This window comes from Anser anser (genome assembly GCF_964211835.1).
Source record: "Anser anser genome assembly, chromosome: 5".
Lineage (NCBI taxonomy): Eukaryota > Metazoa > Chordata > Aves > Anseriformes > Anatidae > Anser > Anser anser.
The window spans coordinates 3923027-3941578 of NC_139725.1; the positions used below are offsets into that span (position 1 = coordinate 3923027).

At 37.4% G+C, this 18552-nt stretch overlaps 1 protein-coding gene across 23 annotated transcripts in view; it reads left to right on the forward strand.

Moving 5' to 3' along the window:
• The first annotated feature begins 3351 nt into the window (after window positions 1-3351).
• Window positions 3352-18552, forward strand: part of LOC310899705 (uncharacterized protein) — a 221537-nt gene continuing 206336 nt past the window's right edge. For 13 of the 23 annotated variants that reach the window (XR_014584572.1, XR_014584573.1, XR_014584574.1 and 10 more), the window contains exons 1-3: window positions 6764-8491; window positions 13364-13504; window positions 13657-13729. Coding sequence is in view for 8 of the 23 variants with exons in the window: in XM_083836476.1 (XP_083692602.1) it covers window positions 6694-6749 (56 nt within the window). In the remaining 15 variants the exon portion in view is untranslated. The other 10 variants (XR_014584570.1, XR_014584571.1, XM_083836476.1 and 7 more) reach the window with 2 other exon arrangements.

Genomic DNA, 18552 nt, shown 5'->3' on the forward strand with positions numbered 1-18552 from the left:
GAGAGATAAGGAACATACAAGTGTTTTAAACTTAAAAAAATATGAAAATAGAGGCAATTCTTCTGACTTATTTTGGGCTGTACCTCGTTTTTGAAGCTGTTCTTAAACTTTTTTTTTTTTTTAAAGCAAGAGATATATGCAGGGCACATGAAAACATTTAAAAAGTTCTAAAGAGCACATGCCACAAATCAATAAGTTGTTCAGAACAGCACTAACAATGAATATAACTGAGGACATATAAATCTAGGGAGAAGGAAACCTTTTTTTTTTTCTCATCTTGTCAAACCTCCTGCTGATTTATAAAATGGACGAGTTGCCAGAAAAATCATCAAAGTATGTCCACGAATTATACCGTAGTTTAAAAATGCAATACTATTGTATTCACAACACAGAGTATTCATCACAGATACAGGTCCTTAATTATAATTATTAAACATAAATCCTCCAAACCAAATTTGCTACTTCATTAGATTAAATGATCACTGCAGAGTTTGTCTACCTAGAAGAATCCTATTTTTCTCCTGCTGAGTTGCCTTAACCTGCTTTTCATTTTAGTGCTAAAACTAATTTCACATAATCCATTTCAAATCTGATTTTTCTAGCATAATGAAGTTTTCAGTTAAGTTGTAATTTTAAACCCAAAGTCTTTATTTTTCATATTTAAAAGTAGGAAACAGTTTTAAGTCTTATCTCTTGTGCTTCCTCTGAGTGTTTACTTCCCTGCTATGCCATTTGATCCCTGTTGACTTCTCTGTGTGTTTGCATTTGTATGCAAAAGTTCTTCTTGTACCATTATCAAGAACAGGTAATATATGGGAAGAGTCTTACTTGAATTCTTTTAATGGGCAAAATATTTCAGTTCTGTCTTTCTTGTAATCTATTTCAGAAACTTTGAGGCATTCAAATGATAAAGATATAGTGTCTTCCATAAAAAGTAACACTTCAAGTAAAAGCATTTACTTATAGGTTGTAATTGTTTTTTAAGTCATATTTATAGGGGGTAAATGCAATGCAATTTATGATAGTTTAAACCAACCATGAGAATGCTTCATGCTCGTAAACTGAGTTTCACTTCACTGTAACACTAAACTGTTACGAATACCCAAGAGACAATGAATTTGCACACATACCTTTTAAAACCTGGGTTTTCTTCCCTTTTTTTGTATACATGGAAACTACTACTTTGCTGAATTGCTACCTCATGTCTTTGGCCTTGTTTTTATTCCTGTAGCATACCTGTGCTCAAATAATTGCAAGTGTAGGGAAGGTCTAATTTTATTTTTTCTTTATTACCAGCTGGAGAGCACATAATATTGCTGAAGAGATGCAAAGAGAAGTTTTGATTATATTAAGGTAAGAGAATGTCTGAACTCAACAGTAACGCTTCTTGTATGACCCCTCCACTAATGCAGTGCTTTGGATTAGAGAGAAGGATTTATTTATTTATTTATTTATTTATTTTTTAAAAAGCAGTAATCTACTTACAGAACTGTTGGTACTGTTATTTCTTATTTTGTATGGAAGCCAGTATAGTGACAGAAACTGTAAGTTGTTACTTCTTGGTGGTTTATTTTTATTAGATGAGGGTAAAAAGTCTGCATGTTTTAGCATCCTTCATATTTAAAACAAAGACCTTCCTTACCTTCCCTCCAACCGATGAGTCCAACCAATGAGTCCCTCCAACCAATGAGTCCAAGTTCAGACAAAAACAATGAGTTTGTCTAGCTGACTCATGGAATACAATTTACAGAAATTGATCTTTTTTATTAAAATGAGATGAGGCAATTGTATCAATTCAGACTGAGTCTGTGAAAACAGTTCTAAAAATTTTGTAGTCACTCAGATCAAATTGGCAAGAGCTGCCACGTTCAATGTTGTTCAAAACAAGAGGTGTGAGCCATTGAGAAATGGAAGTCCAGTCTTCAAAAACAAATCTGTTTGATTCTGTGAGTGCAAAAAGCATCTTAAAAATTTAACTTCTGTTTCTATGTCACTTTTTGACTCAAAAAGTGTTTTTGAACTTCAGAAAGACTGTGAAGTTTACTGAATTTTGAGTAGTGGTAGGAAGATTCTGATAAGAAATGTGTTATGCTTACATCGGCTTCCAAAATCTTCAGTCCTTGTTTAAACTTGTTCTGGTCTTTGATCTGGCAGATGGACTGGAAGTTTTTTGTCATATAATAATTTAATATTTTTTTTTAAATTTCTGCCACTGCGAAGATTTTGTGAGAAAATTCTGTCTCACCTGGCTCCTTTCCCATCTGTTCTCAGGTGAATGAGAGACCTTGACTTCAGTGGGACCTAGATTTGGCCTTCAAAAACGTAGGATGGAGGGAGGAGAGGAAGTTCCAACACTGAGTTCTACAGAGCATTTTGATCACAGAGAATCTTGTTAGCCAAGCCACAGTTTTGTTTTGTTTTGTTTTTTACTATTACAGGCTTGTCTTACCTAAAACTGTGTAGAGAATACTGTAGCAACTTAGAAGAGGGGGTCTCTCAAATACTGTAGTTGTTTACATCCCCTAGTTACAACTAACTGAAAAATGATTGTGCTTGCTGTAGGTAACTATCTTCCCTGTGATGTTTGAACTTCCATTATGGCATTTGTTATATCATGTAATATAAAGAGTTATTTGTAATCACAGTTTGATAGACAGCTTTAGCTTCTGCCTCGATTTTATTTCATGATGCACTATGTGATTTTACTGTTCTTGAGCAGCCGTCTTTTTAGGGAATATGCGAATGCCACATGTAAAAATGAATTCAAATTTGTACCTGTGTGTTTTCATATTTGTCATACTCGTATATCAGAGGTATAATTGCACATGTACTTGACTGAAAGCCTGTCTAAATATCTTAACAGCTGCACTGTCTCAAGTTGGTTTAACAAAGTCTTTGGTTCTTTAATTCCCACTTTAATGTTAACAGAACTGAAAAGTTTTAGAATGGGATTCATCTCACTTATTATACAGATCAAGAATCTAAGTGCCTAGACTGAGCTCTCATTGTGAGTATGCAAAAATACTGCTAGATTTGTCCCACTTATCTCAGAAACCTTGACCTACTGACTCCTCTCCAGTGCTCGTCGGGAGGGAATGATGACCCTTACGTTAAACACCTCAATGTTAAATTTAAACATAAACATCTAGCTTCTGTTCTTTCACCTCACCAGTTAAAATAACATTTTCTGAAGATGTAGACTCCATATTCAAATTTCACTGTTTTTTCAGAGATGGTAACATAAAAACAAATACTGTTTTCTACTGTAGATCAGAGAACTGTTGAGGGCAGGAAATATACTGGCAATGAGAATTTCAGTTCTCCCCATAAGCACTGCATGAATGTCATGCAGAGAAATACCTGACTGGGACTTGAGCAGCCTTACACCCCTGACTGGGACTTGAGCAGCCTTTATGAACTGGTACAAAATCTTGTATGGAGAACTACTAGATAAAGTCACCATGACATACATAGGTGCAATATTCCTGCAGGAGCAAAAAAGACCAATAAATCCACTATACTTTTGCTTCCCTTTGAAAAAAAGGATTTATGTGAAAATGAGGAAGCTCATTAAAAAGAAATTAAAAGGGGGACAGCCAAGAGGATTAAATCCTTGCATGCAGCCTATATGCCACTCAATAACAATATATTGGAAGCACAGGGGCAATACATAATGACTGCATGTAAAGGTTTGAGAAAGGATGGAAAGTGTTTAGGGTAACTAAACATTAGTGCAAGAAAGGTTGCTAGAAGAAAAAAAAAAAAAAGAGTTGTCCTTTAAAAATCAAGTCCAAATTGAGAAAATAGAAATCAAAAAGTTCTTGTGAATTTTGAACTAGGATGTCGTGGACTAAAAAGAGTTTAAGCTAATGTGTCCTCCAAACATTAGGAAGAGGTCTGCTGAAGCCGTTCAGAGTGGTATGGACAGGAGGTGACTAAAAGGAATTGCAGTTACACCCTATGCTGAGTGTCTGGGCATGGCAGTGGCACATAACATGCAGTAGATGAGGAACATGGCAAATAATCCATTTCACATTTAAAATGGGAGGCTCTGAGGTGATTTTCTTGACTCAGGAGAAGAATTGGCTTGCCCTGGAGCTTGTGTATTGTGGAGAGATCAACATGTTCTGGTGGTCACTGAAGTCGTTTCTAGCATGACCGAGCACTCAGGGTGGGGTGGTTTAGTTGTTCTTTGTTTTGTTTTGGTTTTCTAGTGAAAGGAAAACGAATACTGGTTTTGAGAGCCTCTTGTTGGATTTTTGTGTGTGTGTTTTATCTACTCAGTTCCCCAGGAAATCGACTCCTCTGATTATAAATTCTACTCGAGCAAGCGAGTGTGTGTGGTTTGTTTTCTAGGCGAGGAAGATTCCCATTTACCAAAATTAGTGTCATTTGGAGTTAGCTGATGTTTATCCACGCTTGGCCATCTCTGGAGACTGCTGCACAGCAAAGGGTGTATTTTGTATTTTAATCCTTAAAGCATTAAGGAGTTAATTCCTCCACTGAGCACAAGCATAAGTAAAACATTCTATCAGTAGAATCCTTTAAATCCTGAAGTTCTCCAAGTTGCCTCCAGTATTCAGGTTTGGTTTGTAGTATTTTTTGCTCATCCAGATCTATTGGACTGGGTTCACATTGTGTTTTTCCCCCATTTGCAGGAAAACATTCATATGTTTTTTCCACTTGTCACTTTGCTTTTGCTGATTGCCCTCTGCTCTTCAAATCATTCATGAGTGAGGCCTGATGGGGCTTTTAGGACTGATACCTCTGTGCTGACAATGAGTGAACAGTTCTTGTATTCAACAGCATGTGTTTGGTTTTGCAATCTGTCTTTGTTCCCATAGAACCAACTGTTTAGTCAGCTCTGTCCATTAATGGCAGACCACCTTGTATCATATTTATTTTAAAAACCATGGGAATATTGTTAACCAAAATAGCAAAATTGGAATACATTCAATCCAAAGAGATTTTTCTCCTCTGCATTCAAGGCATCAAAATTATTCTTCCATCAAAACATAACAATTGTTATGAATGATATCATAATACTGTGAACTGCTTAAGAGCTTCCACTTTAAAACTGTAATGGGCCATGCAGACAGAAGGGGAAAAAAAGGCTAAAAGCATAAATTGAAGATAATCAATGTGAATAGACCTTACCCATTGTGCAGTTTGAATAGGATAAGCACACATTATCTGGCATAATTGGTTCATGTGATTTTCTAATTGAAGAGAAGAAGTAATTAGAGCCTAATTGAACCAAAGTAACACAATGTCTGTCAGCATTTCTCCTTCTACCACACATTATATTATTACCTGTCATCTTTTACTTTAGTGGGACTAAAAAAAAGAGGGGAAAAAAACAGTATAAAACATTTTGGAGTTTTCCTAGCCAAAGCAAAGGTACAGAAAAAAGACACTAAATAAAAACAAGTAAGACCATGAGTAACTACGTACACCCATGTGCTTCTAAACTAGGAGCGTTCCATTTGCCTCATTAAGAAATAAATTGCATTTTATAAGATGATTTTATAAATTCAGTCTTATTCAGTCTTAGGAAGAAGAATATTTACATCATATTTCATTTGACTTGGCTCTGTACTTTCCACTTTCTCTTTCTAAATGAAGAGTTTTGCAGTGAAAAAGATATGGTTGCTGTTTTTAGCAAAATGATAGAGAACACCTTTGCAGACTTCTCTTGCTGAATTTTTATATGGAAAAAAAATCCAAAAATTGCCTGACATGAGATGCAGTCACTGCCGATGCAGAAAAGAGATTGTACTCAGCAGTGGTCTGTGAGATTCCTTGAACAGAGTGAGAGGATGTTGCAGGATATCCTCCACCTCTTGGGAACAGAAGCATGCTTTGGGGCTTTTTATTTCCAAGGGCAGAGAAAGGTCTGTGGTGGAGTGGTTATTTCCCTCTACGCACAAAACTTTGGGTGTAACTTGAAAACAAATTTCCTCAAGACAAGATTCAGTTATCCTTACTAAGGGTAGGTGATTTCTTAATGTAACAGGAGGCTACATTAAGTAAAGATGGCAGAACATTGTGGGCAGAGGAATTGTAACTCACCCCTGCTTCCCATTTTATTATTACATATTTACTATTGTCATTGCCAGTGGAGCAGAATAGTGAAAATTCGAGGTCAGTCCTTTTAGAGGTCAGGTCCAGCTGCAAAGCTTGTCAGGTTTCTTCCCCATTTCTTCCCCGTCATCCTGATATCAGCTATTAGCACACCCTGTTACTATGAGAAATCATGTATCTGTAACCTTTGAATGCTTTTGTAGCTGTTGCTATCTTTTGGTTTTTCATTCCTGCATAGCAGTCTTCAAAGTGTGATAAACTCTTATTAGTGTTCTGCTGCAATGATTGCACAGGTCAGAGGTCCTTTGACATTATTTGCTGTTCCAGGTCTTCAGACAAAAGCTTCTTTCTGTCCTGATGGTGAGTTGCCCCAAAACTTGTGCTGGTGGAAGTGACAGCTGTTGCTAACGCTCAACTCCTTTCTGTCAGGTGTTCTCAGTCACAGGGTACCCTTTTTTTTCTGAAATGTGTTCTTCCTTTGCAGAAGAAAAAGGAAGCAGTTAGTGAGGGTGGGAATCTGAGGAGGTCTGGTCAGCAGTAATGGTGCTTTCTAGATCTAAAAACCTTTTGCTGGAAGCTTGAGATCGGCACTGTGAGAACTGGTTTGCCATGACTACAGCAATGCAGCCAGCTCATGACCAGCAAAGTAGGGGAGGCTTACTGAGGTATCTTTCTCACCAAAGTGAATGAAGAACAGCTAGAGACTAAAATAGCAGAGGGATTGCTAAAAAGGTTTTTTAAGCTTTTGTATTTGAAGGGCCTAAATTCATGAAATTGAATAGGAAGGCATTTGTTTTCATCCTGGTGCTGTTTCAGAATCAAATAAGAGATTTCACAGTATAACTATGTCATTGTCTGGTGAAAACTGTGCTATCCTGTGTTAATGATAGGTAGGCTCGTGCCATCCAGCAGAAAGTGAAATTTTATTGAGAACAGTGGGAAACAGTAGAGGAGTAAGTGAGTCTAAGTACAAAAATGGGTAATTGTATGTAGGCTTATACACAACTTCAGGATGTACAGAATGGGACTATATGTCTCAGAGCTAGGCAGGCAACTAAAACTGAATGACTTACACTAGATGAAGAAATGAGAGTACTTTAAACTTTTTTTTTTTTCTTTAAAAATACTGGAAAATGATTGGCTGTATTTCCTCAATGAAATCTGAGGCAGTTCCTAGCTCTACTGATGCACTTAGAGAAATAATTTGGATGGAAAGGCTTTGTTGAATTTCTTCCATTTTTATTCTGTGGTCGCAATTTGACACGCTGCCCCCTAGTATGTTCTGGAAAGGTTAGAAAGACGTCCATTGATATTGTCCCGACTGTAGTGCTTTCTGTAAGTTTAATGGTGTTACTACTTACTTCTAAGCAAAGGAATCATGGGCATTGGAAGACAATAAGAGTCTAGAAATGAGTCTAAAGTCAGAGCTGAATAAATTGACTGGGCTGAGGCTTTGTCCGCCAAATTCCCAAGGCCGAGCCAAATACTTTCATTTGGGAGAGCTGACTTGTTTTGTTTGTTTCCTTGTGCTGGAATTTGGTTCATTTTCCATGAGATGAAAGATTTCTATTAGATTCTCTAAACTTTGAGGTTTAACTTTGGAACTGAAAGTTCAAGAGCTTTGCAGCCTGCAGTATTTCTTCTTCTTAGCATGGCAACAATGGAAGGCTCTGGATGCTCTCACTGACACCTTCTAGTTTTTCACATGTATTCACTTTTCCATTTCATGTTGTGACATTTTAGGTAGAATCTGTTACCCTCCCATCTGCTGTTGACCACCACTGGGGCCAGACTCATTTCTCAATGTCATTTACTATTCTGAAGTACATGCTTAGTGATGAATCTGTAAAAATGATTTGCTACATCATGTTGCTTTTTTCTAGAAGTGAGAAAGAATTACGCTTTTTAAATAAAACACTTTAGACAAAGTAAATATTAAAATAGTAATGTTCCAGATGCTGCCACTGCTGAAGATGCATCCGTTCCATTTATCAGCCTCTTAACATGTGGGCTTTTTTTCTCCTGTACCTCTTGAGTAAATGTGGTGCACTTTGTCTGCATGGAATAAAAATTGAATGTAAATACATGCTTTGAACAACCTGATGGACAAAAAGGGATTAAATCTGACACCTGGCCAGGTGGAAATTCCCGGAGTGAGGGCTCTAAGGCTGAGCCAAACACCTGACTCTTGCATCATCTCATTTCCTCTGATGTAAGGCATATATTGGCAGCTGAGCATTGAACATGGTCTTTACAACCTGATCAGCAAACACATCTTGCCAGCTGATAGCACTTAGCCCTCTTCCTTCCTGACCCCCAACTGTTTACGTAGTCTGTGTAGAGCCCAAGTCCTCCCTAAGGACTGAGGAATTGCAGCTCACTCTCTGACAACCACTGCTTGTGAGAGGTACGGACAGCAGCGATGTGAGCTCTTCAGGCTTACCAAATACCCCTCTGCCTTACTGCTTACCCTAAGCTTCCATTAAGCCTGATCTAATGTGTCTTCCCTTCTGTTGATTAAATTAGCTTGATTAAGACTAGCATATATGACTATGCTCCAATCATATGCCCTGGCTGATTGCAGTGTCAATATGTGTGTAGTTAAACTCTGTTTTGCTTTGCTTAAGCACTGTGAAACTTTGACTGTCTTTAATAGCTCTACAATTTATGCTCATTGACAATGGATGCAAAACAAAATGAAATTCAGGTTGTAGTGAACAGCCTCCTTCAATCTATGAGTTTAATTAAATGAGTCTCTTCAGGAATGCTAAATATGAAAAACTTCTTTGCAGAAGAGACAAGGCTACCAATGTATTATGAAGGCTGCACACCCTGGAAGTGAGGTTTTGATCTTTGTGTATGTTCTTCTTTTTGTTTGACAATACATCTTAATAAGGTTTTACCACTAATGCCTTCTGTTCTCCTTGAGGCATATTGTGCTGATGTTTGAATGTGTAATTTTAAATGCTTCTCTGTGTTGTCAGCCATAAGTGTGGGTGGAAATGTGTAAAGATCAAATGGATATCATCTGTGTTCCCTGAATGCTTTTCATCTAATTCTTCTAAAGCTTGCAACTGTTGAGGACATTAATGTGGAAGAGTAATCTCAAAGAAAGTCAAAGGCCAAGCTGTTTTTATTTTTCAATACAATGGGCCTCATTCATTTGGAAATTGATGGAGAATTAAATTAAGCATTTGCATGTACTGTAGATTGATGGAGGTCATATTTCCATCTCACTTTACGATTACTTACATTGCAGGCTTCCTCACAAAGCAGATAAATACTATAGGTAATCTTACTAAGGGCAAATGTGGCAAGAATAGTTGTTTGCAAGTGCCCATAATATTTAAGTTTGATTTTTACAGTCCAGAAACACCAAGAGTCTCACTGTGGAACCTAGGAGTACTGTTTGCCCCCCAAATACAGCTGCATCAAAATACAGAGTCTCATGTATGGCTATGGAAGGTTGGAGGTATTTTGTGCTTCTTCAGTTACAAGTTGTTATTGTTTGACTCTTTTCTTTGCCTTAATTAAATGGGGAGAGAGTGAAAGAACCTAATGACAATGACTGGATCTTAAAACTCTTCTTTATGCACCTTCCCCATCTGTTCCTTCCAGTGCAAGAATTAAGGAGCATCACATATTTGTATTTTTTTTAATTTTTATTTTTCCTAAACATGTAGGCAAGCTCCTACTCCCTGCTGCAGGGTGTTGTTCATGGTGAAGTTTACAAGGTTTCCAAGTGATTCAGCAAATCCATGAATCAAAAAATCCATCTAGAACTAAAGGATAAAAAGAACCATTTTTGGCTCAGAAAATTTAAAGACATGTAATGGCTTAAGACTGAAGTACCTCACAAATATTCTTTCCCTCATTTTACATTCTCCTTTTTTCATCCACCGTTGATCAGAACTAAGACAGGCAACTCAGCTAGACACATCTTTTTTTGTGCTATATTTGCTCTTAGCTAATTTAGGCTGAACACAAGGGTGTAGTGCTATTCCATTTAACTGCATGGGCATCCTCTCTTCTCAGATTCCTTTCTATGCTGTTGCCTACTTAATAAAATTATTCTAAGGGAAGAAAAGACAGGCTTTAAAACTCATCTCTTCTGCTGAAATTAGATTAACTGGATTTCACCAAAAAATTTAATAAATTTCTACAAAATATTCCTCACAAAAGGATTTGATATTTTGTTAATTTGAAATAATTTTGATCCTGTCTTATTTTTTACCTCATTAGTCTAAAGATGGCCACAAAAAATGTAGCAAATAAATATAAAACAGTTAGTTATGGCAAAGCAGCTCTGTAGATTTTACAAAGGAGAAGCCTATGGTGCATACTTTGATAAAGTAATGAACATGGACTTATAAGAAAGTTTTTGATCGAGTTACTGAGATTATTGTTGGTTATGGGCTTTTAGAAAACTTGGCTCCATTGCTCCTTGATGTTCAGCAAAACAGATGAGCAAAAACAAACCAACAACAACAAAAACCACCTGAACCCCTTGAGTAGCTGTGGTGGACACTGGATGACTTTATTTTCATTCCTTTAAGGGGGCTGTATCTCAGATCTCAAAAATTAGTCCTTAGAATTTTTATGTTATTAAAATTAATGGTTAGTGCTGCAGCATAGTACGTCAATCCTCTTGTCCTGTTGAACTTGCTGTTCAAGCTGTTGAGGGAAGAGTGATATGTTGTACAACTCTGTCCTGTACAACTCTGTCCACTTTGGGCCAGCTAAGGCATTAAGTGGAGGCGCAGGACAAAGGTATCCAAGGGCAGCAGCTGCATTGTGGGGCCTTGGCTCTGAGAACTGGTCTTAGTCTTCAGCAGTGGCACTGTGTGAATTAAACGTCCCTCGGTCACACATCCTCCACCTCATGCAGCCCATCCTAATGGCAGAGCAGCTTCATTTCCACCTCCAGCAACAGAGACAGACAGTAGGGACAAGAGTACACCCTTGTGCCAGAAGCATGTATGGTAATTTTGGATGCAGAATGGAAAAAGAGAGAAAGAGAACTTTATCCTGATTTTTTCCTCTGATTAACTGAGGACTCTCAGCTTATAAGGCTTTTTAATAGTCAAGAGCATCAAAAAGGGGAAAATGAAAGGATCTTGAGATGACAAAGGATTCTCTGCAATGAAGATTGACATTACAACAATAATGCATCCTTTTGTGAGCTTGAGGATTACAAACTTCTGTGTGTTACGTGTCTCATACTGCTAAGTCATAATATACTAAACTAAGTTTACCAGTTTTTGAGGCTCAGGTTAAGCCTTTAGAACTACAGTTTCAGCCTTGCATCTAATGTGCTTCTGTAAATTATAGTGAGATAAAATCATATATTTAGCCATCTGCGTGTGATAGATTGTGCCAGCAAATAATTGCATGTGCAAGAAAATGAAAGCCAATGTTTGAAAACTTGGCTCTCTGTTTTTCTGAAGTAATTTTCCATTTGTGATATATAGTAATACAGTAGCAAGTTAAAGTGTGTGCAATCAGTTATTTGGATAAAGCATCTCCGTTCTGCTGAAGGTACCAGTGTTGAAGAACTATAAAATAGTGAGGTGAAGGAGGAAAAAGATTTTTCTACATTGAAAAGATCAGCTCACTATGTGGCTGCAGTAAAACTAAGGCAAATGGATACCAGCAGGCATTATGTGAACAGGACGAAAGAAGGATCCAAAGACGTTTATATGCAAGGTGAAGGTAGAATCTCATCTCATCTAGAACCCTACTGTACAGAAAAATTATTACCGCCTTTGCAAAAGTTATATTATACAACAAGCAACCAGAACTAGTTATTTTCTAGGAACGGTTTTACTATGAATAACGTATGCTTATGTACATTCTTACAGGAAGTACTTACTGCTTTTGTTTCTAGCTGGAGCAATAGAAGCTCTTCTGTGAGATTATGGAGACATACTGAACTAAATATGGTTTTGTGATGTGCAGTTCTGTCCTGAGAAGAGCCTCTGAAATAATTTTGTATTCATTTGACTTGACAAAATTCTGTCAAATATAAATTTGCCAATAGATTGAGCAAATAACTCTTAAATCTTCCAGCTATTGGAATTCACTCAGTGTTTCACATTTGATAATGTTTCATTATCAATCACTTCACAGATGTCATACCAGCATCAGGATAACTGGGAAGGAATGGTGACTTCAATAGTGATGTGAGAACAGTGTCCTAAAAGGTTTTAGGCTAAAAAATATGTACAGAAAAAGTAGTGTAAATCCGTTGAAAGGGAATACCTGGATATGGCAGAAAGAAATGGATGTATTAGGATTATGCTTTATTTTTGAATGGAATATTTTTTTTTTGAAGAGAGAAGAGGACCACTAAATACAAATCTATTATTGTGTGAAGAGGATAGCTTGAATTTATTTCCATTGGATCTTGATTACATTTTTCACAGTCCTTTTAGAAAAGATCCTTAAAAATTGGTAGTGAGGAAGAAACCCCCAAAGCTGCTGATCAGGTCCAATATCTGGTTGTTAATAAGTAAAAAGTAACTCTCAAATAGGATTAATTTCTAGTATTTTTCTACCAATGTTTGGTTTTAGTTGCCAGACACTTTCTTTTGCCTTTGAGACATTTGTTACCAGAATTTCTTCTTCATTTATGTCCCTAAAGACAACAATCTTAATCTCCTCTTGCCTGAATCCTCAGATTCAGCTGCACAAGTGATGATAAATATATATATATATCTCCTCCATTTTTTCATTATTCTCATCTCTAACTTATTAATTGCCTTTCTGGACTGTGGATATTAAAATTAAACTCTGTATTCCAATACTAATCACCCTAATGCAAAGCTAAGGGAAATTCTTGATTTCATCTTGGTATTCCCCTTCTTCAAGCACTTGAGAATCAGATTAGCCCTTTGGCAGCATCATTGTGTTTAGGATTCATGCTCAGCTGATTATTGGCAATGACTCTGAAGTCCTAGTCACAATTTGTGCTCCACAGCAGAGAAGCCCATACCCTGTACAGCCACACAGTGTTCCTGGATTAATAGCTTTAAAAGTGACATAAAAATATGTTCATTGGGCAGCAGGTTGTTCAGAATCTCTGCAGCTCCGGTATTAATTTTAGGTATAAAGATTTCAGCACTATATGATATGAAGTGAGATGATGGAGACCTTAAACTGTAGAAGCTGAAATTTTCTGTGTGCTAAGTCAAGGTGATGATACATTGCCTCTGTGCCAGGAACTACCTAATTGGTATGCATAGTTACTGCTAATGACTCCCCTTCTCCTCCATTTCAGGCCAATTCAGCAGCCATACTGGTTGCCATGAGGGAACTTTCAAACTGAACACCCTGTCAGCAAACACCTCAGAGCTACCATCTGTTTCATAAATGAAAGAATCAAATATTGCTCAAGAAATAAAATAACACAACATTAAAGGTAATGTTATGCAAATTGACTTAAGCCTCAATGGGCAGTCCTCTAAGCTGCATCCCTTCCTACGGATTTCCTGTTTGGTCTTCCAAAGCTGAAATGAATACTTTATGTGAATGTGTTTCCCTTCACTGTTTTTTTTTTTTTTTTTTTTTGAGGTGGAGCATTAAAAAGCAAAGGTTGAGAAACAGCTGTGTCCCAAACTTCACATGTGTGGAAGGCTTTAGTAAGGTATCTTATTGGTTCTTCTGAATTGTCTCTCGCCCCGACATTAAACTGCTGCAATTAATGCTGTCATTACACAAACTTGTTTCCTATACTCCATGTCTTGAAAGTTGTCTTAAAGATAGTGGCTAAAGACCTCTTCCTGAAAGGTCATCTGTTTTCTGTGGTGACCAACTGCAAAATAAACTACAAGAGATTGCAATTTCAGGAATAGGTGCGATCAAATGCATTTGTCTGCTTTGTGACAACTTCATCTCTTCTATATATACACCTGGCTACCAACCCCAGAGAGGGCCACGTTTTCAGTTGACCTGTATGAACCATTGAGCAACCCAGGCTAAAAGTAGCTGCAAGTTCTGAATTCCTTCCTATTTCAACTATGCATTTTGGAAGACTTGAATTTAACAGTAACTCAAATATGCAAGAATCTGTTGCCTTTGCAGTCTCTGTGGATACAAAGTCTTGTTGCAGAACTCTCCTACAAAGATATGTATTTTACACCCTTCTTGTTCTGAATGAAATTAGTAGCAAAATGGAACAGGAATTCACTAACATCTCTTCCCAAGGTCGTTGCTACTGCTATGAAGTTGTATCAGCAGAACTGTTTTGGCACTGCCTTTAAAAGGTGACAATTTTGGTGGGTAAATAGGAAGTTGGACAGAACTGTCTCTGAACCTATCCTCCGTTTGCATTTATTATACAATCTTAAAGGCTAGGTGATTAAAGGCAGTATATGTGTGCTTTGCTATCTCATATTTGGCAGTGGCTCGGAACAATTATAGCATAGCTTAAAAATACAGTTTTATGGATTTTTTTTATTTCCAGAAGCTGACAAAACTGGCATCTCAGAAGTTCAGTCTTCTGTAATAATGGATATATTTATAAAAGTGGATTGAATTTAGTGTGATGTTTCAGAAACCCTAAAAAAGCTGAGGTGACTCATAAGGTCTAGAAGGTATACTCATAAGGTATATAGATAGTCAGGTCAAAATGGATATATTCAGACAAGAACATGTCCGTAATCAGAAATTTAAGAAGGCCAAGGAAGAATCGGTTTTAGGTATGTTAATGAAGAATCAAAGTCACTGCATTTGGATTTAATGCACTTTGGTTAATGGCTCCCAACATGCTGGAGAGCTAGAATAAAATATGTAGCTATTGCTAGTGTTCTTGGGCTTTTTCCAGAAACAAGTCTAGGCAGCACTGATCTTTTGTCTCCTTTAGAAGAATATAACTCTGGAGTCAATTACTCAAAATTTAGATTTAAGCTAATGTAAAAGAGAACAAAATGTATGTCTCAAAGTGAGCCAAATAATACCTAAGATGAGTCTAAATTTGGGAAAGTCATGCTGTCTTTCATCCCTTGCGTTGCTAGCTTTATGATCATGTGGATTTCTCGTAGGCCATATGCTATCAGAAACCTGTAGTTGCTATACATTTGCTGGACCTAGCATTCACTTATCACTATTTAACTTACACACCCACATCCATAGTCAGCTCTGAATTTGGCCATTCTGTCCTGTTGTTATTTCAGGGGCTTTTTTGCCTTTTCTTCTTTTTTTCTTTTTTTTTTTTTTTTTGGTCTCCCAGCTTCCAATTTTCTACTTTTGAGTTTCAAATTTCCTTTTTCTGTCACTGTGTTACTGACTGGAGTTTTTCAAATCATTGGAGCTTCTCTCTCCATCTTGATCAATTCACTGCCTTGAAATACAGAAGAGCTAGTGATCTCTTTTTCCCTTTGCCTCACAGGTGAAGGCTCTGGGGATAACAGAGGAAATTATGCTGGCAGCTTAATACAAGTCCATCAGTAACACTTGGTATTGATACTATGCATAGAATGAATGTATTAAAAAGTCAAAGAATAGCATTTATGAAAATACAGCATTTACAGCAATATTTTGCCTTAGCATCAACCAAGAAATATATTCATGTAGAGCGACATAATATTCAGTGGAGTGGAAAATAGTTTATGTAAAGTTGTCCTCACTATGAAATTGTATCAATACACAGGGAAAAAGAAGAAATTTTTAAAGGTAGGAAGCAAAGCTGTTCTGTTACTTCATGAAAAAGGCTTTTATATGTGATAAAAATTAGTTTAGACAGCTAAGCAAAAAAGCTAATTCACAAGAATTACCAAAGAAAACAAGCCACAGGCACTGTAAAGAGTGGTTACATTAAGGTCAGGACCTCATAAATGATCATGACAGGAAATCGTATGCTCTTTTTGTCTGACCTGCATGAAATATCCATATGTCTTCCCTAACTCATAAATGATATTAGGTCTGTAGTGTGACTCGTTCGTAAACCTGTCTTTGATAATCCCCTGATGGATGGTCATGATTTCCAGTGCTGAGAAGACATTAATAGTCTGGTGGTTTGGGTGCTCCTTATGCAGATCATCTCTTCCGACAGAAACGAGGGAATGTAACAGGACAAAACCCTTCAGTATGTATGTTTCATTCCTGTCCAAGTAAGTCTTCAGCCCCTTTGGATGAGTGAAAGGCCAGAAGTGTGCATTTCGAGCCTGAGTTCTCACTGCTCTGCTGGTGCCTCGGTGCCACTGATTTGTGGCTCCAAGGCTCTCACTGGCTGCTGCCATTCCTTTTCAAAGAGAGGAGGTAGAGAGCAGTTAACACAGACCCAGCTTTAGGCTGCGGGTGTCTGTTGTATTCACTCGCTTTTCCCCTTTTGACTGGGCCTGCAGCCAGAACCCTAGAGTTCTGAAAGGGAATGGGTACAAGTGCAAAGGTTTATGCACTCAATTAGGTCTAATCAGATAGTTGAAAACTCTAGAGACTTTTTTTCTGGTTGCATCGACTATGTTAGCTAGAGGGTATTCTATTGTTGTCTTTCCTTTTTCACTCTCTATCTTTTTTTGTTGCATGAACTCTTACATGTGTGTTTATGTAATGACTTTGACAGGTATTTGATCTATGACTTTGAGTTATGCAAGTACAAAGTCCAAACTATTCCTCAGTAAAGCGAATATTACAGTGCTCTGATAACCTCAGAAGGGAATATTAAGATCCAGGACTATGTCTCAAGAAAGTATTTTCCATATTTGACTAATATCTAGGAAGTCAGAGGAGCTCAGTCTGAGTTTAGGTAAGCTCTTTGTCTATCTCAGTATCTTAGAATATCTTAAGTGGTTGTTTCATTTTATCGGTTTCCCCTGAACTTTGCAGCTTCTCATACCGAATAATAGAGGAGACTTAGCTGTGCAGACTTCTAACATCTGAGGTAAATGTAAAATAGGATTGAGGGATTACTAATGAATCTTGCTAAAACAGTGGTAAGCTGCATGCAGTTGATAAAAAACTATCTCTGTTTTTGGTGGAGAAAAAGTGTGTTCAGTGAAAGTTTTTGTATTCTGAATTCTGCAATCCTGATACAGGAATGTTGTCCTTTGTGAGCTGATCTCCCCGTATGTTCGACAGGGCTCATAGGCTGCCTCCGCATTACGTTGAAGTGACTTTCTTCTTCAAGTAGTGGCAAAATCTTTAAACATCTGGAGATATTACCACTCCAAACCAGGCACTGCAGGAATCAGGATTAAATATAAGTTTTCATCACCTTACTGTTTTCATTTGAGTCAGTAACATCCTTTTAAGCAGAGCTTTATAATATTTCCTTAAATATGACAGACCAGATATTTTGATCCAATAAATGTTTATTAAAAAGATAATCACTTTTAACTGATGGCTCAAGTAAAGGAATGGGAAAGTGGACTTGCATCTGTGCCCACATGACAAGCATTTTGCTTTTTGATGGAAGTAAGAGGAAGAGGGCTGCTAACACCCTTATAAAATTTTTAAATGATGTGATGGGATTGGGTTGTTGAAGTATTTGGAGTAAATATGACGGTGCCATCATTGGGAGCAGAACCTGTGATGTTGCAGGAACCAACGTGTCTACAAACTGATTAAATTTTCTGTAGAAGGGAAAGAGTGGAGTATGATCAGATCAGTAACACTGCAGGATCTGATTTCAGAGGTGCTCAGCACTCTGAGTTAGTACCTGTCCCACAGAAACACTTCCTACACCTGATAGCTGGGCCACCTTAGAACATTTTCTTGTTCTCCATTATCTACAAAACCTCAAACGAATTATGACTGTACGGAACCTGCTTGGTGGTGAGGAGGCTAAGGGTTTGCTGTCCACGTGTGATACGTGAAAATAGTAGGGGGAGATATGGAACAAAGTGAGGAATAAGCTTGGTCATGCAGAGAATTTGCTATTAATAGGATGAAAGTCCTCAATGTATCAGAAGTTGTCCCCAGAGAGAAAGCCAAGACTGGTTCACTCTTGCTTTAACCTTCTGTGCTGAAGGCAAACAAGCTTAAGGTACAAACAGATTGGAAATTAATTGGTGTAATTAACATTTTGTGATTATAATGACTTCTAATCAATACTTTATGCAAATAGCTATATTGATGTGTAGAACAAAGGCTGCTAGTTATGTTCGGAGGAAAAAAACCAACAACTTTAAAGCCCTAATGAAATTCAAACCTTTCAGTTCAGTTAAAGTTGCAAACGCATCTTTTTCGAGGTAAAAAAGAAGATCCTTTTGTGACCTTTTTAATTAAAAATGTCTCTGATACAGTTCCTGACTAAACTTCATAAAATGAGTTGACTGGAGGATGTAGCACGTTCTGCTGTTCATAGTTCCCAACATTAAACCACTGTGTTTCATTAGTTTAATGGAGGAAAATAGTGAAAACAACCTGATCCAAGCTCACAGCCGCAAGAACCCTTCCCATGGCAGGAGTAGTCTGGGACTTGCTCCAGATACCAAAGAAATGAATGGGGTATCAAGAAGAATGGGTTAG